This window comes from Coptis chinensis, chromosome 2 (assembly GCF_015680905.1).
Source record: "Coptis chinensis isolate HL-2020 chromosome 2, ASM1568090v1, whole genome shotgun sequence".
Lineage (NCBI taxonomy): Eukaryota > Viridiplantae > Streptophyta > Magnoliopsida > Ranunculales > Ranunculaceae > Coptis > Coptis chinensis.
Window position 1 is genome coordinate 62,499,489 of NC_141457.1, and position 16,009 is coordinate 62,515,497.

The 16,009-nt window shown below is 37.6% G+C and overlaps 1 protein-coding gene and 1 pseudogene across 2 annotated transcripts; both read left to right on the forward strand.

The window, feature by feature from the left end:
• Positions 1–2,804: 2,804 nt before the first annotated feature.
• On the forward strand, positions 2,805–3,710 carry LOC147517044 (leucine-rich repeat receptor protein kinase MSP1-like). The gene has a single exon (XM_086593457.1). The coding sequence runs from the start codon at positions 2,805–2,807 to the stop codon at positions 3,708–3,710; it is 906 nt and encodes a 301-aa protein (XP_086449583.1).
• A 5,700-nt stretch (positions 3,711–9,410) lies between these two features.
• On the forward strand, positions 9,411–15,436 carry LOC147517045 (pentatricopeptide repeat-containing protein At4g14850 pseudogene; annotated as a pseudogene). Its single transcript, XR_015211323.1, has 3 exons — positions 9,411–12,714; positions 12,896–13,056; positions 14,950–15,436. The product of XR_015211323.1 is annotated as a pentatricopeptide repeat-containing protein At4g14850 pseudogene (transcript).
• The last annotated feature ends 573 nt before the right edge of the window (positions 15,437–16,009 follow it).

Genomic DNA, 16,009 nt, shown 5'->3' on the forward strand with positions numbered 1-16,009 from the left:
TCTTCTTGCATTATTACAAGTGGACATCTTGTTATTTGGGTTTTCTTGATCTCCATCAAATTCTCTGCTACGTTTTGGAGCAAGGTGATTTACTTCACTTATGGTAGAGGTATTGTTTTGAAGAAACGAAAAAACAGATTGACGACTCTGGTCCCATGTCTTGACATATATAATTTCTTTTTTGATGGAGTAAGAAGTAAAATCAACACGGTCATTTTCAAGATCAGCGGTGGTTGGATTGAATGGAACACAACCAAACTGGCATAGTACTCGAAGTGGCACATATGGAGTGGAACCATGAAGGCCGACAAGTACAATACTTTGTCGACCTGGAATATGTAGATAAATATCTCTATGACACAAGAGCCAATCACATTTCCACTTGATGTCCTCCGTCTTCAAAGAATTTAAGCTGGGTGTACCATCGTTAGCATCCTTAGGAATTGTACAAGGGCGCTTGCTAATGCTTGTTTTGACAAGATTATATCTACTATCTCCAACACTTTTCATTTTCACCAAGGAATTTGATAAGTGCTCATATGCCCAAACTTGAAGAAGTGGAATGCATCCTGAAAGCTTGGTATGTCTATTTATGACACAATTGGTCAAACCTATAAGAAGTTCTCGCTAATATCATTGGTATGCGATAGTAACGCCCTAGCTCTAACTTCTTGAATAATTTTGCATAAAGAGGCATCAATTTTGTTTGTGTTATTCGGAAGAAGAACATGTCCCACAATTGCTAAGTCTATTGAATTTGCACGCCCTAATGAATTTTTTTTATCGTTTGGATCACCAACATTCAAGTGTCTAGCGATAAGAAAATCAAGAGAGCAAGTTTTCACTTGTCCATTTGTGTCTTTTTCAAGAGCTTTTTTTTTTGAGATCTGCAGGAAATCGACAAGTTCCTTTATATAGCTATCTTTTAGGTGGGGAAAAGCAGGGCTTCCTTCAAGAGACATGCCAAGAAGATGAGAACATTCTTCTAGTGTAGGACAAAGTTGATGAGGGCCAAATTTGAAAACCATGTCATTTGGCTCCCAACATCTAACAAGTGCTTCTATGAAAGCCCAATTGATTTCGAGTTTAGCTAAAGTTAGTGTGTTTCCCATACCACTATTTTGCCTCCAATTGATCCAATCACCACTATTCCAATCATTGTTAATGATTTTCAATAGGCTTTTATTAGGCACTTTGGTATTCATTATCAAGTTCTCCAATCCCTCCTATAGAAATAAAATAGTTCAATTAGAATACGAGAAAAATTTATTTGTCTATGTAGATTATACTGAATGCATCTAGTAAGGCTTGGTTCCACATCTTCAAACCTCCCCGTAAGTGTAAACGCTAATGGATCTCTAGTTGGTGATGTGGTTGGGGCTTTCGACACCGACAGTAGTGGTGTAACCCACTAGCCGTAAGTCTACTTACATCCCTTCTATTGGGTTATTGGGACATGACATGGTAGAACATGCAAAAAAAACAATATTGATCAAGCAAAAGATGTTTCTTTGAACTAATCATCTACTTTAAGTAAAAAAACTAAGCATATGATTAAAAAAGGTGGAAAAAAGTTCTATTAGCCTCAGCTCCCAGTCTTAAAAGAAGTGCAATACCCAACAATTATGAGGGTAGATGTCTTATAAGATTATGAATGTCATAACTGTAATTCTGTTTGTGTCAAGCTACCATAATCAAGTAAGTAAGTCCCAGCAGACCATATTTTTAACTCGAAGCAGTGCTATGAGTGTACCCGTAAATCCTAATGACACGGTTGCTATTGATCAATGAACCCTCTGATATTCTCTTTTCAGATTTCACATATTCTCGATAGCATATTCTAAGGAGAATGAGAACATAACAAAGATGAATCCCAAGAGAAGCATGCTTGAGTAGAACATAAAACGTGATAGCTTATATAAAAGAGAATTTGATTTTAAAAAGGATGGTGCTCGAAGTGTTAATGTTACAAGTACATGCTACTTGGGTCGAAAATTAGATGGGCATAAATCATAGATGAACTTCAACAGATTTTCACTAAATAAAGTACATAAATAACTTTAATCTTAAAAAAGAAATCAAAGAACAAAATAAAAAGAAATCGAAAGTAAAGCTCCTGGATATGTCTAAAAAAAGACTTACCTTTGTAGAAAGTTGTTAAAAGTTCAAAGATTCCAAAACGAGCACCGACACCAGAAATCCTTCCAAATGTTGACGACATAAAACCACTATATAATCCTACAAAAATAATAATGAGTGAAAATTTTAGAACACAAAATCACTAAACTATCCAACGGTTTATACTTAGGATGTTGTTGCAGTTAAAATCCAATAAATTGTTTTCCTAAGACCCTTGTCTTAACACAAATGACAACACCACCAAAGAACAAAATTTAAAGGGCATGGCTACCTAAGCTTTTTTCCCCATATTTGCAGAATCATACCAACCTTTTCCAAATTCCAATTCTTTAAATTTATTGCACAATCTAATTTCCTAGCCACCACGTCACGCAGAGTCTAATGTGCCTCATGATCAAGCACAGCATAATAGTCGGTTATTCCTTTATAATCATAGGCTCATAGCTAACTAGCGTGGTTTTTCCATCAAACGCTTACCCTCTAGCTGTTATCTTTCATGAAACTCCATTTGAATCTAGATTAAATTGTTTGGGCAAGTCACATGAGTTCACAACAACAGTCTCGGAGGGACCCTGCCCGTGTCATTCTTGATCAGTCAATCCTCTTTAACATATCTTGATGTGTCGAACAATAAGTTCCTATATGTGCCTTGCGAAATCAGTAGCATGCTCGGCCTAACCTTTGTTACCTTTCCTGGCAATCCATGTTCAGTGAACGACTCTTCCCCTGTTGTGCAAAATATCTCTCGATCTCCAGTTGATCGAGCCTATATCTGGGGCATTGCATTTGGTGCAACATTCAGCTTTCTGTTTTTACTCTTTGGTATCCTCAAGTGGAGAATAGTACTAAAAGAAGCTAAAGCTCTTGCTCTATGCAAGTCTAAACCTGCAACCACAGTTGAATTATCTTCCAAAGATGATGAAATGCTGATTAAGAAGCCAAAGGAGCCACTGAGCATCAATATTGCAACATTTGAGCACTCTCTGCTACGATTGTGCCCTGCTGATGTGTTTGTGGCAACTGAAAATTTCAGCAAGACTCACATTATTGGCGAAGGTGGATTCGGCACTTTCTACAAGGGGTTGTTGCCTGAGGGCCGGATGATTGCTGTAAAACGACTTAACAGTGGGCACTTCCAGGGGGACCGGGATTTTTTGGCCGAAATGGAGACTATTGGAAAGGTCAAGCATTTGAACCTTGTTCAATTGCTTGGTTATTGTGTCTATGGGGATGAGAGATTTTTGGTATACGAATACAAGGAGAATGGGAGCCTTGACATGTGGTTGAGGAGCCGGGCAGATCTGATTGAAGCTCTAGACCGGCGGTCGCTTCAAGATATGTCTAGGATCAGCCCGGGGCTTGCTTTTCTGCATCATGGATTTGTACCACACATCATTCACGGGGACATCAAGTCTAACAATATCTTGTTGGATGGCAGCTTGAGCCCAAGTGTCGACTTTGGCCTTGCACGCATTATCGGTGCATGTGAGAGTCACGTTAGCACCGTTCTTCTTTGGAACTTTCGGTATATACCTCCCGAAATGAGGACGCACTATGATTGCCAAGGGTGATGTTTAAAGCTTTGGTATAAATAGGACTGAACCAAAACAAAATAAGCAACACAAAGACAATAATAACAATTTCCACGGTTATATAAGACAGATGTGCTCCCATGAGAGAATTCACTGAAAGTTATATAACAGTGCATGAGAGAATTCATTGAAAGTAGCCTCTCTCGAGCAAAGGAAATTAAATCCTGCTTTCAGACAGGGAGATATTCAGGTACGATGCTTGATACCCCATCAACTTTGAGAAGAGGTTAAGAGCTACTTTAATCGATATATTATGCTTGATGTAGGTTTCGTTCTCGAGGAGATAATTACGAGGGATGAAGGTAAAACAAATCTGGCGTGTCTTGATCTTTTTAATGAGTTAGAGTAGGGCACCCTCGAACGCCAACTAAGCCATGTCATGTGACTTTTCTTTTTTTCATTGAGCTTACTTGTCATACATTTTCATGGCCTCCCCTTGATGAAACCACAGGCAAATTAAATATAACGCAACAAGTGTATATATCAGAGTGTTTTTCTTTTAAGTTTTTACAAAGTACACGTCAAATGGCTGCAAATCGTCATAAGTTCTGTACGGGTCTAAGTGGAGAACCACTCATCCATTCAAGCAATGGAGTTAATAAACATATCAGATGGCATGATTTGGTTGTGTATTGTGGGTGCCCTGTTGAAGTAAATAATATGTTTATCTTGTTCGAATTGAATATACAAGTGAAGAACCTGACTAAACGTAATTGCGGGAGTTCCACATCAAAGTGGGGCGATGTTGTTTTCATCCCTCCCGGTTTTGATGTTTCGGTGATCTAGCCCAAAGGAGAAGCTTACTTGCTAGTGGATAGGCATTGACATTCTTGTACTAATCTACCGTAGTATTGTAGGCATTGGTGAACTCTCTCCCTCGTCAAGCTTTTCGGTTATCATGAAGCGGACATTTGTTTTTTATTTTCCTCATACCGGTGAAACGTAAATGATAATCGATTAGTAGTAAAGAGTGGATTTTTTTTATACTAGCTATGTCTTATATATCTAATCGTCGATGTTTTGTGTTATTTTGCTTTTCAAGAGCATGCAATTTTATATTTCGGAAGGCATCACAATGATTAAGTGAAAGATTAATTAAACAAATGGTTGAATTCTAAAAAACAAAGAATGGTAGTTATAAGTTGAGCATTTATGTGCGACACGGATTCAAATGCTCTCCACTAGTCCACTAGAGTTGCGAGATAATTGTTTTGCCACCTCCTCCGTCTCACTTTGTTTAGGTTTAGGGATAATTGATTTTCGACCTTGATTCAAGAAACCTGCTCCAATTCTTTTTATAGAAAATCAACTCATCTTAAGTCACTTTTTGTGTACTAGTCATCCTTAAAAGTTAAAAACAACCCGACAAATCAAGTTAAACTAGTTTTTCGACTTTGAAGTAAATCATCTGCAAGATCTCCGACCATGTATTTATATTATAAGACAGTAGCAGAAAGCTTGGCACGTCTTCCAAAGATAGAAGAATGAAGAAAAGCATTGCATAATCTCAAATTACATGAAGCCAGATATTATGAAAAAGGACACCCCATTTGTAAGCAAATAAGTGTTTCAGATAGCCCAGGAGAAAAATATGTCAAGCACTATGATACAGAAAACAAGAGAAAGTATACAACACACGAAATCATTAAGCACAAGAAAAGTTTTTGAGTAAGAAAAATATACCGCGATCGGACATGTCACAATGCGACTTTGTAATCTGAATCACCTCTGCCAAGCTCTTACGGAAACCCATACACTATATATTTTTCGCCCCAAGTTTGGCTTCAACAAATTTTCAGGAACTTTTGTAGCAAGATATCTGAGAATACCGGACTTGGACAAGAGTTTTGAGAGTGTCGAGTGGATGAGTGAGAGCAGAGCCAAGTGCAAATGAAACCTGCAGCGGCGATGGCATGGGTTCGCGAACTATGTTAAAATCAGCATGATACTTCAGTAGGTTTGTCTTTTTGAAGTTTACGCCTCTCACTTTCACTGGATGGTTGGTTAAAAAGTTTTTATTTGGGGAAGATAGAGGAGAGATTCTTTGGAGAGATTGGAGGCGAAGATAGAGGAAGATGAGAAAAGAGGGGGTGTTATTTGGGGAAGATAGAGGAGAGATTGGCCGGAGGAGAGATTGGAGGCGAAGATAGAGGAAGATGAGAAAATAGGGGGGGGGGGGGGGGGGTAAGACAAAAATGAAGTGTTATTTGGGGGTACGGTCAGACACAGGAGAGAGTGACACGTAGCAAGTTGTTTTTTGGATGATTTTAGAAAAGCGACCTCAAGAATTCGCTACGCTCACGGATTATGGATAATATGAAAATCCAAACAGATTGAAACAATTTGACATTGGTCAACTCGGTTAATTAACGGTCAACTAATAGAAGTGGTATTATTTCCTAATTTTTTTGAAATTTAGTACTATTTTCTAATATCTGTCTAAAAAGTGGTACTAAAATCTAAAAAACTTTTTTTTTTCCTTCCTATTATGCCTTCTCCTTCTCTTTTTGCCACTACAATCAACAATTCATTTGTTCATACTTTATACTACCACCCATTTTACCTCTCTTATTCACCAATCATCAATGCCAAACACCCATGTGGCCATATGTAACATACCTCCATCTAAACATATATTGAAAGAAGCACAAAAGTTTTACCAGCATGCATTAGTATGTGAGTGATGATGGAAACATGAAAACCGTAGAAAACATACAAATATTTAATTATATTTCACAATGAAACCATGCCCATACACTATCATCACCTAATCACTTAATTAATAATATATTTTCAAATACCACAAAAAAGAGTAACAACCAAAGTAAATAAAATATAAATATAGATACAATATTACTTAAGAAAACTAGAAATTCACAGGTTTAACTTTGCTTTCCACAATGACAATAAACATCGAAGCGGGATTCTCTCAAGGGTGCTTTATCCTACAATTTCCCAGCTTCTACATAATTTTGTCCATCTTACGTTATCTCTCCTAACGCAATTGCACTTAAAACTTCTTATAACATTTAGAACTAATAACAATAAATCTGCATCTAACTGTCCATGTGTGTGTAGGTGGCATACAAGATAAGATGATTTCATTTCTATCAATTTGCAAACGATACCATGTAACACAATTGAATGGCTGGTCAGACATCAGCTAAAGAAAATTAGAGCTTCATTTAATAAGAAAAATGAAGCATGAAAAAAGTTTTGCTCTAAAGAAGCTAAGGGGCTTCAACTAGTGTTAGTAGCGAGAAAAATGGGGTTTCAGTAGGTGTAAAAGTGCATGCTTGAGACTTGCAAGTGTCTTTCGTCATACTTATACTTATACCATCTGATAAAAACAATAATACCAACGACATAATAACATAAAATAACAAGAGAAACACAACAAATGACAAACAAAGGATAAGTAAAGTTAAACCATTTTATACCTTGTCTTGGAGAAGCAGTGAGAAAGATTCAGCCTTTCCTTGAAGAAAATTCTAACGGAAGAAAAACCTATTAAATCAAAACAACACAAACTTGTTAAACTGAAAACTAAAAATAAAAGTTTCAAGCTTTGAAAACTCAAATAAGAAAAACAAGCAAACCCCATAACAAAATCGATCACCTCAGTTTAACTGAGAGTGTAGCTTAAATTTCGTAGAACTCTTCGAATACAAAACCCCACAGCATAAATTCCTGACAAAACAAATTTTAAGTAACAATCTCAGTGATAGAAACTTAATTTCATTGAAAAAAATAAAAAACCTACGAGAAAGAGAAATAAGAGAGGGTACCTTTTTTTTGGCAGAAACAAATTAGTGAGAGAAAGAAGGAACCGTATTTGGGTAAAGCTAAAAATTTGAGGGGGAAACTCAAAATTGGTTTTTTTTTTGTGCGAAATTGTTTCTAGGTGTTGAAAGCAGTTGGCCTCGACGGCGCGAAATAGACTGATGAAGACTGACGAAGTTTTATCGACTGATTCTTGTCTAGTAATAGGAATTAGCCGTGGTTTTTTTTATATACAGTTAAAAGCTGTCCTATTCTAGGTCGTCATGTCTGTCTTAAACCCACCATTTTGACGTAGTGAAGACTTTTTATAAAAAACAAAATAAGCCTTCTTATTCTTGAACTTGATCAAGCCTCCAAGAATCTTGAACTTGATTAACTCTTTGCATCGTTACATTAACTTGCCATATTACTAGTTTTAACCTTCTTATTCTTCAATTGGTCATTTGAATTGGTTATTAAGTGATTTTTTTTATTAGTGAAATGAGAATTGTAGAAATGGGGGTGGTGGAGTAGGTATTCTTTTACCACAAATTTGCTAGAAATGTTCTTATTTTTTCTTCGGTAAATGGTCCTATATTACAGTAAGTTTTTTAGCTCCCTTTATTACGCTCGATAGTTCAATTGATTGAGTGACAAAGAAGAAGAAGAAGTGGTGGCAGACTGGTGGGTTGAGGTGGAAGATGAGGACATAATAGGAAGAGAAATAATTGAGGACAGTACCAATCTTTTAACTATTTTTGGTTTTGTTGGATGGACATGTGTCATGCCTCTATTGGGCTGGAAGCCAACTAAGCATTACCAAAATTGCAGCAAAAATAAACTCAAGCCACAAGGTTCTTTGTTTCCACACTCTCAACCACGTGTACCATCATTTTTTGGTGGAGAGGGTGTTTTAGTTATTTTTAAGGTGGAGTTATGTCCAAAAAGATTAAAAAAATATAACTCCACGACTCCACGTGTCCAATCTAGACAAAGCAGACGAAAAAATAACTTTCAAGATCACTGTTTTTATAGGACTAGGTAGATTTTAGGACAGGTATACCCTTATGCGGAATAAAAAGGGTGGTAAAAAGTCATGCATGTTTACATGTTTACGACGTGACACTAATTAAAAATATAGCCTGACCCTACCAAAACGACTCAGCTTATGTAGTGTGAACAATCACTATTCATACCTTATAAAACAGGTTTAGCTTATTAGGAAAAACACCTCCATGAGGTTGCAGATTCCCTACCACATAGCAATTAGAAACACAGAGCAACCACGAGCATTCTCAGTATTTAGAAAGATAGAGCAAAAATCTATTTGATAGAAAGTCGGATATGTTTGATAGTATGAAACCTTTAACCATACAGGGCACCAAGCTAGCTTCCACTTGTATCTCCTGGCCAGTATAGGACAAATTCTGACTAAAAGGCAAATGGGGTGTATCTATAGTCGGCTTTGCCGCTTCACAGCTCCACAAATTTTTTTTTTTTTTTTTTAATCTAAAAGAAGTTTTGCAAAGTGCACTCTCAGTCCTTTGTACGATAGTGCCCCTTCTCCTAGTGAAAACGCATATTGGAGTATTTGCTCATATCTCAATATGAGCTATGAACAATTATCAATATAATATATGATCAGTAAGAAAATTTATTGGAGTATGAATAATTTGTATCTCAACATGAGCTATGAACAAATATTGTTCATACTTCAACATAATGTACGATTAGTGAGAACACATATTGGGGTATGAATAATCACTATTCATACATCAACATAGTGTATGGGGTATGTTAATCTATTTAGAGTATGAACAATAACTGTTAATACCAAAACGATATAAATAGTACTAAAATTGGAAAACATTTATTTAAATCTTGAGCATTTGTCCTTACATGTTATTTTCACTCAAAAATTGTCTTTGTGACTGATTTGGAAAAAGGGCTTTCCTTGACAGTAATTTCCTGTGTTGCAGTGACCACTCTTTGTGTTAATAATAAACAGTCCCATCCAAATTTCGGGACTGGAACATTTTATTTACCGCCCCAAATGGTTGGAAAAATCAACGTCTTATTCTTCATGCAAAAACCATCTTCTCATCAGCTACGTCCTATTTTCTCCAAAAACATACAAAAAACACTCTCAACAATCAACAAAACAGAACCAACCCAAGCAATCTTAAACTTAATAGAAAAGGGAAACTTCACACCCACGTTTCACACATATTCAAAACTCTTAACACAATGCACTGCCACTAAGTCACTAAACCAAGGCATGCAAGTCCATGCCCACGTTATAAAATCAGGTTACTTAAACGACACTAGTTTGCGTAATCATTTGATAACTTTTTATGGGAAGTGTCAGGCTTTTTCTTATGCTCATTACTTGTTTGATGATATTACTGAACTAGATTCTGTTTCTTGGTCTTCTATTATATCTGGGTATGTTTCGAATGGGTATGGTGAAGAAGGGGTTTTGGAGTTTGTTGAAATGCATAGGTTGGGTGTTGAGTGTAATCAGTTTGCGTTTTCTAGTGTTCTTAAAGCGTGTTCTATTGTTAAGGATTTGAGGACAGGGAGACAGATTCATGGGGTTGTGGTGAATAGTGGGTATATTTCAGATGTGTTTGTTGCGAATACTTTGGTTGTTATGTATGCCAAATGTGGTGAGTTATTGGATTCGCGGAGATTTTTTGATGAGATTGTTGAGAGGAATGTTGTTTCGTGGAATGCATTGTTTTCTAGTTATGTGCAGAATGAGTGTTGTGGAGAAGCTGTGTGTTTGTTTGGTGAAATGGTTTTGAGTGGAATTAAGCCTAATGAGTTTAGTTTATCGAGTATATTGAATGCCTGTACGGGTGCTAAGGATTATGGACAAGGGAGAAGAGTACATGCATTTTTGATAAGACTTGGGTATGATTCGGATCCGTTCTCGGCCAATGCACTTGTTGACATGTATGCTAAATTAGGTGATCTTGAATCGGCAATTTCAGTTTTTGAGAAGATTGCTCACCCTGATAACGTTTCTTGGAATGCCATAATTGCTGGATGTGTCTCTCATGAGTACCACGACTTGGCATTGGAACTGTTGGTTGACATGAGAGGGTCGGGACTCATTCCAAATATGTTCACTTTATCAAGCATTCTTAAAGCTTGCGCTGCTCTGGAGGTGAAAGACTTGGGTAGACAGATACACTCCAGTTTGCTCAAAATGAACAATAAGTTTGACTTGTTTGTGAGCGTTGGGCTCATTGATATGTATGCCAAATGCAATCTCATAGAAGATGCCAAACTTGTTTTCAATTCAATTCCAAAGCCGGATTTAATTGCGTGGAATGCTATGATCTCAGGATATTGCCAAAAAGGGGATGATAAAGAAACTGTATCCCTCTTTTTTGAGATGCATAAGGAAGGACCTGGTTTCAACCAAACCACTTTATCGACAGTTCTTAAATCCATTGCTTGCTTACAGATCAAGGACATGGGTAAACAAATTCATGCCCTATCCGTGAAGTCGGGTTTTGAATTCGATAGTTATGTTGTAAACAGCCTCATTGATGCCTATGGGAAATGTAGCCTTGTAGAGGACGCGACAAGGATTTTCAAAGAATGCCCCTATGGGGATGTTGTGTCTTTCACATCTTTGGTTACAGCTTATGTTCAGTGTGGGAAGGGCGATGAAGCCCTGAAGCTATTTCCGCTTTTTTTGAGTGCCGGCCTCAAGCTAGATCAGTTTGCTTGTAGTAGCCTTGTGAATGCTTGTGCTAATATATCTGCCTACGAACAAGGGAAGCAAATTCACGTTCATGTCTTAAAGTTAGGTTTTATGTTTGACGTATTTGCCGGGAATGCACTTGTAAACATGTATGCGAAATGCGGAAGTATAGAGGATGCAGACCGTGCCTTCTCTAAGATACCAGAGAAAGGAATTGTGTCATGGTCTGCAATGATTGGAGGATTTGCTCAGCATGGATATGGGAAGGAAGCCCTACGTTTGTTCAGTCAGATGGTAAAAGATGGTGTGCCTCCAAACCATATTACATTAGTTAGTGTTCTTTGTGCATGTAATCATGCTGGTATGGTAACCGAGGCCAAAGAATATTTTGAATCAATGGAAGAACTTTACGGTATCAAACCAACTGAAGAACATTATGCCTGCATGATCGATATCCTTGGGCGTTCAGGGAGACTGGAGGAGGCAGTGAAGCTATTAGACGAGATGCCATTTAAAGCAAATGCTGCAGTCTGGGGAGCCCTTCTTGGTGCCTCTAAAATCCATAAGAATGTCGAGCTTGGTAGACGTGCTGCAGAGATGCTTTTTGTTCTCGAACCAGAGAAATCAGGAACTCATGTTCTTCTTGCAAACACATATGCAGCTGTGGGGCAGTGGGGAGATGTTGCTGAGGTGAGAAAGCTAATGAGAAGCAGTAAAGTGAAGAAGGAGCCTGGAATGAGTTGGGTCGAGGTTAAAGACAAAGTACACACCTTTATAGTAGGGGATAAGAACCATTCTAGAACAGAGGAGATATATGCAAAGCTCGATGAGCTGAGTGATCCATTGGATAAGGCTGGATATGTGCCAATGGTAGAGACTGACCTCCATGATGTGGAAGAAAGTGAAAAGCAGATGCTTCTGTACCAGCATAGTGAGAAGCTTGCAGTGGCCTTTGGGTTGATTGCTACACCAGCAGGGACTCCCATTAGGGTGAAAAAGAATCTTCGAGTATGTGTGGATTGCCATACATTTTTCAAATTTGTTTGTAAGATTGTTTCAAGGGAAATCATTGTCAGAGACATCAACCGGTTCCATCATTTCAGAGATGGGGCGTGTTCTTGTGGGGATTATTGGTAATATATCTGGAGGATGATTTCATTTCTTGGATGCTTCAAACCTCAGCCACTACAGTACCCTGTTGATATCATTATAGAAAGCTTTTGTAAGGGCTATTTACAAGAGCTATCAATTGGGTTGCTTCATGTCAGAGATGGATCAATGCAGTAATATTAACTTGTAATATTTAAGTAACACCAGAATCACACAACATAAGGATGAAGAAAGAGAGAAAGAGCAAAGGTGGTAGCCATTCACCTCAAAAGCAGTTTCCTGCAATCAACTGTAGCAATTCTTCTTGTTTCCTAGTAAATGTTATTGGCACCACTACTTTGAATGCTCTCAGTTTCTCAAGAAATCTCTCATCAGAAACTAGTTTCTCAAATTGTAAGCAACCTAAATTCACAACACCTTATTCCTTATTTCTTAGTTATGTATTTTCTCTTCTTTAAGTCAGTTCACTTTCTTTCCGTCTGTACATCGTTTTTGTTGTTGTTGTTGTTGTTGTTTTAATGTTCTATATGTTGAAGAAAAGGTAAAATTAAATGATTTTTTTTGGTTTTTTTAGGTGGTTTATCAATGAAGTGGTTCAGAATTAGTAGGTCTGTTGTTTGTGAAGTCACTCCAAACGAAAATACTGATGCAGCTGCTAGGAGAGCTAGACAAGCTGGGAAGACGCAACTTCACGACAAAACAAAAAAATCCGAGCTGAAAACCAGAGTGAAGAAGGTACCGGGTACCCCTTGAATTCATATTCATGGTTTTAATTTGACATTGGCTCTTTTCTTCCTGCCTAGCTAAATCACGTTATTATTAGTAAGAAAGCGACCTTAGAAAATTTTACATCCATCAGATTGATCTGAGTTGCTTTATTTGGGTTAAAACTCTCAATTGTTTGAATGTAACATTCGATAATGGGTCTTGGACCAAGTTATTGTTCTTTAACTGATGTAAGTTACACACCCAAAAAAAAAACCAATATTCTTTATGTTTACATCAATGTGGTCCCACATATCAAATGTTGTTTCCTGGCCTAAGACCTCAAAAACACCTTCCCCATGATCGAAATGAAGATTTGGAACAACTTTGAGCGGGATGACGACTGATATGGTGTCCATGCTCGCTCTTAACTTCAACTTGATTGGAAAGATGCTGCAACTAGACGACTGATATGCTGCAACATTGTTTGAAGCATATTTACTCTGTTATCGTTCACTTGTATGCATGCCAATTCTTCTGTCTTAAAAATCAGCACCAATAACTTCTCTGACAGTTTTTTTAAAAAGTTATGTCTCGTACGTACTTGACTCCAACTTCAATGCAGCCATAATCCGAAGGTCTATTGCCTTAGTCAACTCCTATCAGTAGTCCTCTTTATAGCTGCATTGAAGTTGGAGTCAAGTACGCACGAGACATACAATTTGAAAAACTTGTCAACCAAACCGAAGTTCTTGGTGTTGATATGGATAATCAAATGAAAGTAAGACAAAAGAATTGGCTAGCATAAAATTTCAGTGATGAACTGATAAAAAAAGCTAGTATTGATGCTGCAACATCTTTCTATATCAGGTTGAAGTTAAGAACGAGCATGGGCAACAGATCCACTGCCATCCCATTAGAGGTTGTTCCAATCTTCATTCCATTAATTAACGAGGTGTTTCTATCATAAACAAAAGATTGAGGTGTTAGGCTAGGAGAAAAAATATTTATATATGAGACTACGTTGAAGTAAACATTAAGAATATTGGCTTTCTTGTGTTACTTATCCGTAGAGCCTCATGTAAAAATTTAGTGTTTTTCTATTACTATGAACAAAATAATTCCAGTTTGAGGTTAGCGTTTGGAATTTTCTATTTCCTAGTATACGTTTTGTTGATGACCAGTGGCATAGTAGGTGCTCAGGCACCCGGCCTATAGAATGCCTCAGTGCACCTTTGAGGCGCCATCAAATATCATGCGTCCATGCCTTCAGAACAATGTCTGAGTATCCTCACAAAGACCACGGCTTGGACATAAATCTACTTACCTATGAAACATCAGAAAAACAATTTCTTATAAGAATAATAAGAGATCAATGGATCGATCTCCTGATATGTGTGTTAGGGTGGAGGTTAACCAAGTTTTTGTGAGTTGGCAGGAGTGCAGGACTGAATCAAGGCAGTTAAACACAAAAAGGAAAAATCAGGCTTTAGGGTAGTACCTTATTTCTTTCCAATTCCCTTGCTCCCCCCACCCCACCCCTGCAGAAAAGTATTTGGTGCATGGAAAGTTCCTTTCTATCCGTTTGTTTTATATATGTTTACTTCATTAATCTCTCTTTTAGTTTGGCTTCATTATAAGAACAATAATAGCTATTACTTCTTCAAAATATTCTAACAGTTTGACTCACTCTGACACCAACATAACTTGTTCAAATGTATATTAGTTGATGAAAGGAGGTGATGCTGATTGGAGTAAGGATGCCCTAGCTCCTTAAGATATTACAGCATTTCCACAGGTCCTCCAACTAGGATTGTATGATGTGGTCCAGTAGTCTTGCTTCTGTTTCATTTGCCTGCCTAAATTGGTATTGATAGTTATGAAGTGACTAATGGTCTGTGTAACTCTGGTTACTTATTTCAGGTGCTGGAGGCACTAGATGTAGACTAATGATGCACAAACTGAAGAAGTCCTTTGAATTGCAAAATTGATTGCTGAGGCATACTTGGCCATCGACAAGGCAGTGGAAGAGGGAGCAGTACACAGGAATAATGGAGTTAACATAAAGTCCACGTTGCCTGGAGAAAGAAGGTTTTGGAGATTCACCATAGCTGGTAGAGTGGACCTCTGCATCCTCTTGAAGTGCCTACATAACCATATTTTGAATGGGCGTTTGTTTTCAATTTTAACTTTTGCTCTGCAAGTTCGTTGTGATATATTCTGCTGCTGTTGTGGATAAAGTGTTGGTTCGAAATGTATCCACAAACAGGTATATATGGACATTAGGTAACCAGAGAATTGACCACATCCGTCTAAAGATAACTCAATTTGTAAGCAATCTTAAGGGCTTAAACTAGGAAAACAATAGCCTGCTTAATCTACCTCTAAGCAACATGCAATTTCTTGATAACTTGTTTATTTCAACTGGATCACAAAAGCAGGCGAAGTAGTTTGAGGAGGTGGTTCATTCAAATCAATGGTTAAACCACGTTTCACATTTCCAAAAACAAACTCGCCTGCAGGTACCTCTGGATCATTAGGCTTCTTCACGCCCTCGCATCTTTTATGTAAAAAACTAAACCGTTTAAAGAAGAACCATTCCATCTATCTTGGAATAAGAGGATTATGATCTAAAGGGAGATTAGTTGGTGGTGGTGGTAGGAGTGGGAGTGGAAAATTAAGTTTCGATATTGGAACTCTAAATGATCTCGCGGCTCTATCATAAGTTAGAGCAGCTTGTTCAGGTGTACCAAATGTTCCCAAGTAAACTCTACATTTCTTCCGTGGATCACCTATTTCAGTTGTATGTTTGTCACTCCTCTAGTCTATACTTCCTTTCTGTTGAAGACGCCATAATAACTGAGAAAGACCAAATAATAATCGAAGAGAATGTGTATGAATCATTTTTTTTAAAATGGGTCCTCAGCACAGCAGTGAGATTTCGCCTGGGGAAACTTTTTGAAGATTGCCAGCCTTGAAGAAG

Bases quoted from the DNA above. Each gene is read 5' to 3' on its own strand.
- LOC147517044 (XM_086593457.1), top strand. From the start codon at position 2,805: ATGCTCGGCCTAACCTTTGTTACCTTTCCTGGCAATCCATGTTCAGTG.